General features: G+C 47.3%; 1 protein-coding gene across 1 annotated transcript; it reads right to left on the bottom strand.

Moving 5' to 3' along the window:
- Window positions 1–4,180: 4,180 nt before the first annotated feature.
- LOC104828230 (cathepsin E-A-like) lies at window positions 4,181–12,311 on the bottom strand. Its single transcript, XM_010561767.1, has 9 exons — window positions 12,256–12,311; window positions 11,904–12,081; window positions 9,628–9,745; window positions 9,347–9,465; window positions 8,700–8,899; window positions 7,922–8,044; window positions 7,104–7,248; window positions 4,446–4,544; window positions 4,181–4,360 (listed from the first exon to the last, which is right to left on the bottom strand). Exons 1-9 carry the CDS (start codon window positions 12,309–12,311, stop codon window positions 4,181–4,183), a joined length of 1,218 nt encoding a protein of 405 aa, XP_010560069.1.

The following is a 12,311-nucleotide window of genomic DNA, read 5'->3' as shown; positions in this document are numbered from 1 at the left end:
ATCCCTCAAAGACTTTGGACAAAAGCACATGTATCCCCATCGCTTTAGGAAGCAGAGGACACTTAGCCCGAGGAAGAGCTGTTTAAACTCATATCATGGGAATTTCAGGCAGGCAGAAAAGCCAAGCGCAAATTTCCCAGGCACCTACGGAGGCACTTCTTCGCACCATGAGATGAGGTGACGCCGGTCTCTGACAGCAGCTGAGCAGTGAGGTTTGATCACAGTTTTGGAGTAAGGTGCTCTGGTGCAACCTCACCCTTGCCACTCCGCAACAAGTCCTCAGGCAAATCAGGTTGCGATGTTCAGGTTTGACCAACAAAACGAGAACCTCAACAAAGTGAAATTATATTGAAATAAACAGCACCTTAGCCTAGCAGTCCTATTTTCTGGCTGGCCTTTACTAGGCAATACCCAGCTTCTGGCAGCATCCTCTAGCTTTTCAGTCATCAGAGCCCCAGGCTGCTGACTCTCCCTGGGGAAGAGGTCTCTATTGGCCTGTGACAATGGTGGAAACACATAGTTTTCCCTTCCCTACATCAGCAGAGAAAAAAAAGATGTTCCTCCAGCATATCCTCTTTCTTCCCTATTTCTTCTTTTAGCTGAAGCCACACTTTCCAATTCAATATTTTCTCAATTTAGTTGCCTCTGCAACTGCCAAGGAACTCCATTTACCAGTGAGCTTAACTTTAATAAATGGTAAATTTTAAGTATAAATGATACATTTTAAGGATCCCCAGACAGCTCCAGTCACACAGCTAGACACGAAGTTAAACTGCTGCTCTCCTTGGGAGCCTGAAACACTCCTCTATAGCACTTTGTTAAAGTCAGGAGAGCAATACAGGTTTAGGGGGAGTTTGGCCATACCCCTCCCAGCTGTGCATGTATAGGAAGGGTTTTCAGCAGCTGTGGAGGAAGTCTGGCCTATTACCTAGCTCTCTCCTTGCAGTATGTAAGCTTGAGGAACTGCGTAAGGGAATTTAAGCCAGAAATTAGAGATGACTGTAATGTGCCCACTACAATTCTGCAGCGAGGGTCCAGTCCCACCACACCTCCTCACTCTCCTCCTTCACGCAGCTTCTACCAGGGCTTAAGGTGTTGGAGCAGAGTGGTCGTCCTCCCCAACCCAGACACCAGCATGCTTCATCCCGGCACTGCTAAGCCTGAAGAAGCCTTCCTAGCTTCTCATCGTCCAGCTCTGCTCATCCTCCATCATCTTCTCAGCCTGGCCGCTCCCTAGGACACACGCTGCTGCTTTCCACCAGGACGTTACACATCTCAGGAGCGATGATTTTGTGACCTCTCCCACTCACTCTGCCAGCACTCCCTGGCCCAGCAACTGTGTTCATTCTTCGATGGAGGCTCAGGGTGGCCACACAGTAGCCAGTGGGTAGATAAAAGCTTCAGTTAAGTCCCACGGAGGTGTCTGTTAGACATGGAGATGCACATTAAATTAGCAATGACAGCTCTGAAGTCCCACAATGTAATCTGCAATACACAAATAGCATCGCACACAGAGCGGGCCAGCTCCAGGTTAGCTATAATATTCTGTTGGTTGCTTGTAAAGAAGCTAGTGCTGGGATGAGTTATCAGAAAAATTTCCTCTCCTCATTTAGTCTGTTATCTCACTTTTGCAAACATCTGCAGGCTCTGATTTGTATTAAATTATCTTTGGGATTATGTGCTCTTTTAGGCACTTCTCTCGGTAAACTATTTGCCTTAGCATGGTAAATGGACTATTTTAGCAAACCCAACAATTTACAATTCATGTTCACTGGTATAAACAAGGTTGAATTATTGCATGAATAAAGGCACTTTGAGAAAAACAGTTGTCTTGACTGTACTGAACTGTCAAGAAGCACTTCTGGCAAAGGTTCGACCTACCACACAAGCCAGCTTGATGTCTACCACGAACAGCGAGGCAGACCTACAGAAGTTGGCAAAGCTGGAAAAGATTGAGGAGAGAACAGAGTCAGGATAGACAAATAGGCCGGAACAGCAGCTTGCTCCCATCAAATGGTGTTAAATCTTGAGCAGGATGAGATATATCAGAACAAAGAGAGGGCTGGTCCCTGCACGTGCTGCCTGACTTTCCACATATTTCTAGGATGTGTTCACGCTCTGCACTGGAATTCGTAGAGCTGAGATGTCGGTGCAGGGACCAACCGGGTGTAGGGACATGTCCCACCACCCTTAAAATCCCCCATCATAAATAACAGATCTCTAACTCTGACTGCAAGCTCATGTTTGAGGAATATATACATATTTTAGAAATAATGGACATGTGCCAGAGTGTTAAGTCTGCTGCATAGTAGAGAAAAAAATACCCCACTGCTGTTAAACAGGTGGTAGGGCTTTATAGATGTTTGTTTGTCTTGGTTTACGACCCAACAAATGACATTTTCTAGACAAATATGTTAGCTCATGGTCACTCAGTTTTTTAAAGAGTGATATGGACAAAAGGGAAACAAGTCGAGATCGGCCTGAACACACACGGTAACTTCGTACAGCTCAATCTTGTCCGCAAAAAGAGACGACTGGCAGCGGAGGCCCCGTTGCTAGAGGTTGACAGCCTGGATGCCAAATGTGTAACACAGTGTGGCTGCAAATAGAGAGTCATGAAAGCGTGCGCCGGAGAGAGGGAGTATTTCATACTGGAAGGCAAGATCTGAAATACTGTTTCAGAGCCACCTACACGCAAACCGTCTCGCTTTAGTAATACTTACTGCGCCCTACAACAGAAGCCTTGAAATCTAAAGGGCCGTGATCGTAACGCTGCCAAGGCCACTAATGGACGTTGTGTTTGGTCTGTGCCAGGCACGTCCAGACAGGCGGCAGCAGCAAGTCCCCCGGGACCACCAGCCCCTGCCCCAGCGATGCCGCGGTGGGGCCGGTCTCCAGCTCCCACCTGGGAGGTGCCCGGGGCTGGGGCTGCAGATATTTTTCACCTTTAGGGAGATATAAGCAGCCCCAACACGCCCCATCTCTCCCTTCCAGGCCACAGAACAACCTGAATTTTCAATTGCTGTTGCACCCTCTCCTCCCCTGCTCTCTGGCCTCGCCGCACAGAAACTGCCGTAAGAAAACAGAAAATGACACTGAAACAGTGCTAAGCCCAAAGCAGATTTTGCTTGGTTCGGTTTTATTCCCACGTACGGGGGGCAGTGACAGCTTTAGCAATCCAAATACTCTAATGAGTATAATTTAGGTGAATCTTCTTTTGCCAAATCAGCGCGGCGACCTGCGGCTCTTTCTCTGCCGGCGCTGAAGCTGCTGCTGTTGCTGGCAAGAAGCAGCTGAGCAAGCGGCAGCAGATGTTTAGTGCTGGTGGGTCGGTCTCATAACTCACGTGAGGTGGAAGGACGCTGCGGTATCCCTTTGCAGCTCCCTTCGCACGGGGTTGCAGTCTGGGTTTTGTAACGCGAATAGACGCTGCTCCCAGCCGCCCGCACGGCCGACGGGCAGAGGTGCCAGATGCTAAAAGCGGCGCCTGACCTAAGACATGGACATTAAACACCAAGACCCAAAAGAGGAAAAAAGTGTCAGGTGAGAATGAACCCAAGGGAGAAAGCAGGTTTGAGAGATGGTGTAAGGAGCAGGGAATTGCGTGCAAGGGACAGTAGTGGAAAGCGTAGTGGTCACACGGGCATCGGTCGAATTCTTCTTTATATAAACTGGTTGGAGCAAGCCCATATAAAGAGAATTTACACAGCACTAAGGAAGCCAGGTTCGACAAATCCCAACCATGAAAAATAATGAGGAAAAGGAATTCAGTAGGAAATGAAGTGGAAACTAGCACACGAGAAGAAAAAAGGATACCCAGACCAGACAGGGATTAGTTTCCCCCACTTGTAAGTGCTATCTTGTCAGCCTGGCACTGTTCAGCATTTTTATCCTTCCTGCTCTTTTGCAAATCTGAGTGCTGAGCTGTTTTCACTTCGTCCTGAGAGCTGTGGCGTCCATCAGTTGTTCAGGAAAAGAATTGTTTCTCAGTTGTAAACATACAGAGATTGAACCAAACTATATAATTTGGGACAAGGATCACCCCAAAGCCCTTACAACCTGGAGGGGCACGACACGACTGCATTTAGGTCCAGAGTTTCAGTTTAAGCCTGTCTTCACATATGCGTTGAAGATCATTACATTAACATTTGGGTTAAGGCAGAATAAATGCTATTACAACTCAGTAGTAATCCTTCCTATGAACAGCTTTTGCAAATCCCACTCTGTCATTCCCGCGGTCAAAAATGCAGTAAAAAGCGGACATAAAGACATCTCCTAAAATCCAGAGCGGGCCGGCGCGAGTGGTGATATCGAGAGACTGAAAGCCGCTCATGCAGAAGGTTTGGTCTTCGATAGACTCCTGGAAGGGAAAGCACGTGTCCTTGCGGCCGCCTGCTCCAGCCCCAGCTCGGGGAGCGGGGAACAGGGAGGCCACGGATACGCACCTTCACGATGTATTGCTCCGCTGTCAGCTTGTACTCGTGGTGTCCGATGGTGAAGCTTATGTGAGGCAAGCTGGAGAGTCTTCTGCAGTCTACGAGAAACTGTATGCGGTGCACTGCTTGAGACGGGACCGGTTTGCCTTTTTTTTTTAAGTATTGCCCTTTGAATTCCAGGCTTTTGCGGCAGGTAATAGTGAATTTACTGCAGAGAAGCAGCATCAGGCTGACTTATGGCCCAACACTGCCCTCCGGCTTTCCAGCTCCTGCACTGGGTCAAACCAGCCCAGCAGCCCGGACCACTGCACCAAAGCCCCTATGGACCCAGGGCTGATGAAAACCCTTGCGAGACCCAAAAGGAACGAGGCGAAGGGGCACTCTGACATCCCCCCCGTACAACTCAGAAACAAAACCGAGTGTGTGAGCCCCAGGGAACCCATATTAGCAAGGTCTGCTGAGCAAAAGTCCTCCGATGCCCCCAGCCCACACAAGGAGGGTCCTATGGCTGCGGCTTCACCCCACTCCCTCCCATAACGTCGTCGTTTTAGGGGAAAAAAGCCAGTGAGGAATACAGCACTTTATGCTTATACTCTGCCCTGCAGTAGAAAGAGCAGAAGGAGGACTAAACTCTGGCATGGTCATTAATTTCCATAAATAATACATTCCCTTACAGTAACACAGAAGATCATTTCCTGGCCTTTCTAGTTATTTCATGAAACAACTGGCGTGTTAAATGGCACTGCAGAATGCTCCAAGCCCCAGAGGGATCTTTGCTGTAAACTGTAGTGTTTAAAGTCATTGTTTTAGAGGCTTCCTAGAAGGAAGAATCTACTTTTTGTTGTTGTTAAATCTGCTTTATGAAAACATAGCTCTAAATCTTGTGTATACTTATCAGGTATCGTACCATTAGAAAAAATAAACCACGGGATACAGAGGACAAGGGTAAAAAAGCCAGTATAATGGTTTGTAGGATACGAGAAGCAAGACGTAATTCATTTACATAGCTAGTATGTCCAGAACAAATTAATCTTTGCTGGAAAGAGATAAAAGTTCTGATAAAATCACTGATGGATGCACCCACTTATACTGGAATAAATTTGAGCCAATATACTCAGCCTGTCTGGGGCTTCTACAAAAACAGTCATAGAAAGTCTTGTTTTCAGGATGCTTTTTTGCAGACTCTGAGATGCTGGCTGAGTGCTCTTACGTCAGCACTGGAGTATATAAACATATACTGCAACGGCCTGTTTCTTGTTTACATTACACTAATATAAATGCATTGGAAATACATATTTTATCTATATCCATTAGTATATACCATTATAAAACCAACTTGTTACTAAAGCGTACTGTTTGACATGTATCTGAAAATTGGAATGAAAACAAAATTTAAGGGTTAATTGAGAAAGAATCAGAAGCCTCAGGAGTTACACAGATGGCACACTCCAGGTCCTCCTCTTACAAAAGGAGGCAGATCAAAGGTCCACTTTGTCTTTGATCCTTGCCCAGTGCAAAGAATTTTCTTCCAAGTGCAGTTTTGTGTCAGGATCAAGACAACTACGACGTTAACAGAGGCCGTACGCGGCAGCTGTACTTGGGGCACTGGAGCTGTGGCGATGCAGTAATTACCCGCGGGAGTCAGCCAAGGGCCAGCAATAAGGGATGGTAAAAATAAACTGCTCTTTCCCTGGAGGCGGGTGGGTTTAGCCGTCTCAGGCTTGTTATCTCAACCCTTTTAGATGTTACGAGGGTTCGGCCGTGCCACGGTGGGAGGATGCGGAGGGCGGCCGAGCCACCCTGCCTGCCCCGTGGGAAAGGCGGTGGGACAGCCTCACCTACCTCGAGCAACCTCGGATCACGCGAGGCGTGGGGAGCTGGGGACTGCAGGTGTGGGCCCAGGGAGAGCGTGAATTGATAAATCGAGGCTGTGCTGGCCTGCTGGAGGAGGCGGAGGTGCTCCTCGGAGGGCAGGCAGGGACGAGGAGGAGCGGTGGGGAGCATCGGCGAAGGGGATGCAGAAGAGAGCAGCAGGGAGGAGAGGGAAACCAGCGAGGAGACAGAGGAATAAGGTTCAGGAGGGAGAAGGAGGGACGGCAAGGTCTGTCCCACACCCCGTGGCTCATCCGGCAGGAGCCAGCGTCGCGAGCATCAGAGCCGAGCATCCCTCCCGGGAGCCCCCAGCACACCACCATCCCCTCCGCTGCAAGCTGACAGAGGTGCTGTCAGTGGAGCCGTTATCAGGCTGTAATTACGACACCTTTCCCTTTCCATTTGCTGCTGACGGGGCTGGCCGTCAGCGCCAAACCCCTCCTGGCTCGAGCCAGCCGACGGCTCTCGCCAGGGACTTTGAAAGGAAGCGCTCCTCTGATTTTGCAAAAGAAAATTCTCTCTGATGTGGAGATCGATTCCTCAAACTGACACCCCTGTTATTTCCTTACACACCAGCACTGACGAGTACAGGAGAGGGGTGGACATCAGGGATGAGGGCTGGGGCAGATGGGTCAAAACCAGCATGGCTCTGAATCCAGTGCTCTCCTGGAATCCAGGCTTTCCCTGAGACCTTTCTGAACAGTTATTTCAGTTGTTTTCCCACCCTATAAGCTCGTTGCACCAAACACCAGTTTCTCTTCCTCTCTGGCTGTTTTCTGGCTCTATAGTTTTTACCTCTCCAGTATGCGATGGACTTGCCCCAATATACTCCTGTAATCGCCGGATTTGTGAAGAGGGGCCGGTGATAAGAGAAGTGCCCGAGTCAACGATGGCTTCGCAGCCGTGGGAGCAAAATGCCACCCGACCCTGGATCTTTATACTGCAAGTGAAAAACAAAGCATCTTTAAGGAAATGGCATATACACTGTGACTGAAGCAGCATACTATTGCTAGCTAAAGTACCGGAGTACAGACTGAAGTTAAAGCTAGCTGCCAAGCTTTGCCAGTCTTAAAAGATAAGAATGTCTTTAGAAGACAAGAAATTAATCAAAGGAAACTGCATGAGGAAGATGTCTTGTCTGTGGACCCACTTTTCTCTCTTGGGCCTCCTACAGCCCTCATCATTTGCCGCCTGCTGATGAATTTGTCTCCACACACAGGGATGTGTCCTCATCAGTTTACACAGCTGGAGGAGGAACGAAGGGACTCTGACTACTTTGACCAAGGTTAATGGGAAGGATGAGAGCAGGACCCGGAGCTGGATTCAGTTCCTGGGTGCCTTAACCTCTTAACTGAATAGTGGTCAGCTTGACCACTGGTGTATCATATCAAAACATATTAACATGCTCCCCCAGAAACCAGCTACCCATGTCACAGCAGATTTAGAGAGCTAATAAACCCCGGTCTCATCCTGGTGAACCCCGACTTTGAGAGGCACAAGGGTAAAACACTGCAGCTGAGTCCTCCTGCATCTGTATCACCAGGTGTTTCTGTCTCTGCAGGTTTTACCCGGGGAGGTAAATTCCACCAGGTATTTCATACATACATACATACTTGTTCAGGTGTATTTGCCAGTAGCTTTTCTCGGTGACCGGGACCCAGTGGATTGAACCTTTGTAGAGAGAATCGTCTATCCCCCCCAGAATCAACTCACCACCATTCTCAGTGTCATCTCCTCTGAAAGCAGAAGACAGGTTAACACAGACACGGGAGTGTGCCAGCATGCACCCATGAGATTACACTTAAAAAGCAAAAGACAAACCACAGCCCTTTCTAAATTCAGATATGGATGGCTGAAAGGGATTATTTCTAAATTATAACTGCATATGTCCCAGCTCAGAGCCTCCAAGCAACCTCTGAGAAGACTTACTGTAGGCTGCCAAGGGCTAAGATAGGCATCAGGAGCAGGTTAAGCCAGTTGCTACTCTCACCTCAGAATAAACACTGGATAAATTGGTGGAGTTACAGCTAGGTCCAGATTAGGGAACAACATGTGGTTACTTGGGTGTAGCATGGCATTTCTGTTCATCTCCATGGGCCAGAAGGAAACCTCTGGCACCTCAGACATGGTGAGTCTGAGCTGGGAGCTTTTCTTTTGTTTATGACCAGCTCCAACAAGAATAACACCCTGTCCAAAAATTCATGGTCCTCCCCATAACAATTTTTCCTTTTCACTCCATATTTTTCAGTGTCAAATTGAAAAAAAAAAAAAAAAACACCAAAAAGCAAGAAATGGGGGAAATTATAGAGTTAAAGCTTTATACATAGTTGTCTCTACCAACAATTAAAATAAATTTACTTCTTTTTTGGCAGTGTCACTTTAAAGACTGACCTTTTCAGATAGAAAGAGAAGACCGGCTCCTCTACCAGCTGCTGGTTCATGATGCTGTCAAACACGGGCAGAGCATTGCCCACTGCTAAGGAGGGGTAGCCCAAGCCCAGCACACCATCAAAGTGGGCAAGGGCAAAGGTTATTCCCGGCTCAAACACCGACTCGCCAAAGTCCTGTCCCTTGATGGAGATGTTACTTATCTGTTTGGTACCAAAAAAAAACCCGCAATTGAAAGCAAAGACACCATCAATTACAAGAAATTAGCCATGTTTCAGATCCGTATCAATGGATTCATTCAGTTTATAAAGCCTGGATATCTTTGTGCGACTTGCATGAACGTAGCAGCTGCCCATTTGGTGGGTAGGCTGCACCGATTCCCTTTAATACCTTAATTCTGTGGACGTTTCTTCATAAACCCGGGACGGGACCCAAGGAGAGAAGCAGAAATGCAAAATAAAACCTTAAGGATTTGTCTGGGTAGCCCAAAGCCAGAGCAGCACCCACACTTCTCAATATCTGGCTTGGTAAGACCTCACCCTGCCCTTGCCTAAGCCAGGCAAGGTTTTCCAGGGCAAGGCCAGTATCTAAACTCCCCTGAAAACCTGGCTGAACTGGAGCCGGACCCCCCTTTTTAGGTGGACGCTCACCTGCAGCGTGTCTTTGCCAGCAATGCCCAGAAGCTGTCCCGTGCCGTACTGCAAGGAGAAGGCTTCCCCTCCGTGCTCGTACGAATCCGACAGAAAGGACTTAAATTTCTGGTGCACCCCTACACAAAACAAACGACACCTGCGCACCGAGGGGAGGTCTCGGCCTCGCGCCCCCTCCTCGATGCACAACCGGCCGAGATGCAGGCGAGCCCCTTGGGAAAGGAGAGGTGGCCAAGGTACCCGAAGGCACGAGGAGCATAAGGGAGGGTAACGGTTCTTACTGCATGCTTCGCTGATGCAATAAGCGGAAGGGACCCAAAAATTGGAGGAGCCGGTGTCAAAGACGACGGTGAACCGCTGGGGCGGCGTGCCGACGCTCACAACTCCGTAGTACTGTGCCTGGGGGAGGAACAACCCGGTCAGCCCCGGGCTGCCTCCCGGTCAGCTATTCCTAAGGAAAAAGCAGACTTGGGAGCATCCCGCAAGGCTTTCTCAGGGGATTTGGTGCAATTTCATTTAAACGTAAATGCACATCACAGGGAAGTGCGTCTGGCTCCACGAGTGGCTGCGGGCAGCTGATTTCACTCCAGCTGCGTGTGTAACAGCACGGCATTTTTAAAGCCTTTTAAGCAAACATGCAGTTGGGTTCCCCGTGAAGTCAACAAGCCCTCTTGCACCAGCTTCAGCGGTGGCAAGGTCAACCCCAAGAATAAGCTCTCGCACCACCACGCAGGCTTTCAGGCAGCTCCCTACTGATGTCAGTAAGAAATCAGTGATGCAAAGAGAGCACGACCCGCCTCCGCCGGCCTCAGAGGGCTCCGACCGGTGGCACAAATGCTGTCATATGTGGCTGGGCTTTTTCCTTCATAATTAGCAGCTATTAGCAAGTCAAAAAATGAATTCGGTTGCACAGACTGTATCTGATGTACTGAACAAAGTTCATCCAGAGGATAAAGAAACCGCTGACCATCATCCCTGGATACCAACAGAGGCCGGAGATAATCTGTGAACACGGGAATGCTGGAGTGAAGAGCTTATCCACATCCCGAATGCAAGTGTCTAAGTGCCCCTATCTGGCCCTGGAAGAGCACTTCAGCATTAAGAGACCTATTTTTAGGAAGAGGCATTTCTGGAATTCAAATGCAGATAGAAAAGCAATAGCCAGTGCCAAGCCTTTTGTAGCAATACAAATACTTGAATATGCATCTTCAAGTGCATACTTGTTAATACACTGAATATAGTTTTTGACCCCGGAGTTTAAGGTCTGAATGAGATAATCATGAAAAGGCAAGCAAGCATGCCATTTAAGAGAATATCCAGCTATTCAGCAGGATTTTATTCCTTCCTGTATTAAACAAACCTTTATCGATTAATCTGTGAAGTGAGGCAGCTCAAAGACATATTCATCCAAAAAAAAACCCCAGGAAAACCACACACACACTGCACTGAAACCTCCACAAAACTGTTCCTGGTGCTAGCTGGATGTACTGGGGAAGTGAGTTTTCTTTTGTCATTTTGAGATTTATCCCTCTTTGACAGCTTTAAAGCAGGCCAAAATGTTTCAGTCTCCTTTGTTCTTCACACACATCTCTAGCTCATCTTGACATATTTCTTTATGCCCTCAAGTGTCAGGAAGTTCTTGCTGAATTAATTTGGCTTTCCCTTTCCTTCCCTGTTCAGATGCAGCCTCCACAACATTTCTAGAATTTAGCTTTCCTTTAGATAAGCATAACAGAAGAACCAATCAAAACAGAAAACAGAGACCATCCAAATGGACAAAATGAAAGGAAGGACAGTTTACAAAATGGTTGACCTGCTGACTTGCCTGTCTGAGATCCAATGAAACTCATATTTTTCCTTTTTCAGTTTAGTTGGTAAATTCAGCCAGGTTAGTGTGAGACCCAGGTCAGTCTCCAATATTTAATACACATTAAGCTCAGGAGGTAAAAGCAGAAAAATAAAAACTCTACTCTGGTCTTTGTTATCACTGATTTATAACTCCATGTGATCAGATATGGGGGATTTTTTATAACATGCAAACATGCAAGTTTCTGATAAACAGAATACAGCTGTCACGATTTAACCCCAGCCAGCAGCTAAGCACTGCACAGCTGCTCGCTACTATACCAGCTACTAGGAAGAAAATTAACTCTATCCCAGCCAAAACGAGGACAATATCTAAATGAAGTAATCAGATTCAGCTTCTAAAAACCCAATCCTGAGCCAAGACTGATACTGGCAAACCTTCCACATTTGTTTGGAGACCTACCAAGTCCAATACAGGTCTATACAAAAATAAAACTTGCCACAGGACTATCACTGCTGGACTACATCAGCTTTCTACCCAGGTCCCATGCTAACGTAGATCTATATGTGCTTTATTTTGCAGACTGGTAAACTAATTTTTTTATGATCAAATATTTACAGCGCAGAGCAACGAGCCATCTCAAGCCCTATAATTTCATTGAGAGACTAGACCTGAAATGCGCTGGCGAAAATAATCTGCCTTCAAGAGAACAACGAGTCCTTATGATTGCATTACCAAAACTGTACTTACATTCATGTAATCATACAGCCTTTCTGAAGTGGTTCCTGCTGATAAAGCAATATCTGCAGGGAAACAATGCAGGTACCTCCTGGCAAAAACGTCAGGGTGGTGATTCCTCCAAAATTCCTCTAATTCTCCCTTTTCCTTCAGCTGTTTCTTGATAGATTTGAATCTAATGAGGGGGATTCTACGCAAATAAAATAAACACACAAAAAATTAACTGTTTGTCCTTTCTAGAGCTCTCATATACTCTTTCTTCTTTTAAATGTGTTTCTTTCTTGAGACCCCAGGTAGCAAGAAGCACGGGTCACCCTGGGAAGCCAGCTGAGACGCGCCAGTGATGCTGGGTGTGTTTTCTTACCGTTCCACGGCCACGGTGAACGGGATGTAAACCACAGCCAACAGTATCACCCTCAT

Source organism: Haliaeetus leucocephalus, unplaced genomic scaffold (genome assembly GCF_000737465.1).
Source record: "Haliaeetus leucocephalus isolate CR32 unplaced genomic scaffold, Haliaeetus_leucocephalus-4.0 Scaffold151, whole genome shotgun sequence".
In the NCBI taxonomy this organism is placed as follows: Eukaryota; Metazoa; Chordata; class Aves; order Accipitriformes; family Accipitridae; genus Haliaeetus; species Haliaeetus leucocephalus.
This window is presented reverse-complemented; position numbering and strand designations above follow the sequence as displayed.

Coding starts and splice junctions, on each gene's coding strand:
- LOC104828230 (XM_010561767.1), bottom strand. CDS start 12,311: ATGAGGGTGATACTGTTGGCTGTGGTTTACATCCCGTTCACCGTGGCC. Junction 12,082..12,255: donor TTCACCGTGGCCGTGGAACG/GTAAGAAAACAC, acceptor TTATTTGCGTAG/AATCCCCCTCATTAGATTCA. Junction 4,361..4,445: donor CGGAGCAATACATCGTGAAG/GTGCGTATCCGT, acceptor TTTCCCTTCCAG/GAGTCTATCGAAGACCAAAC.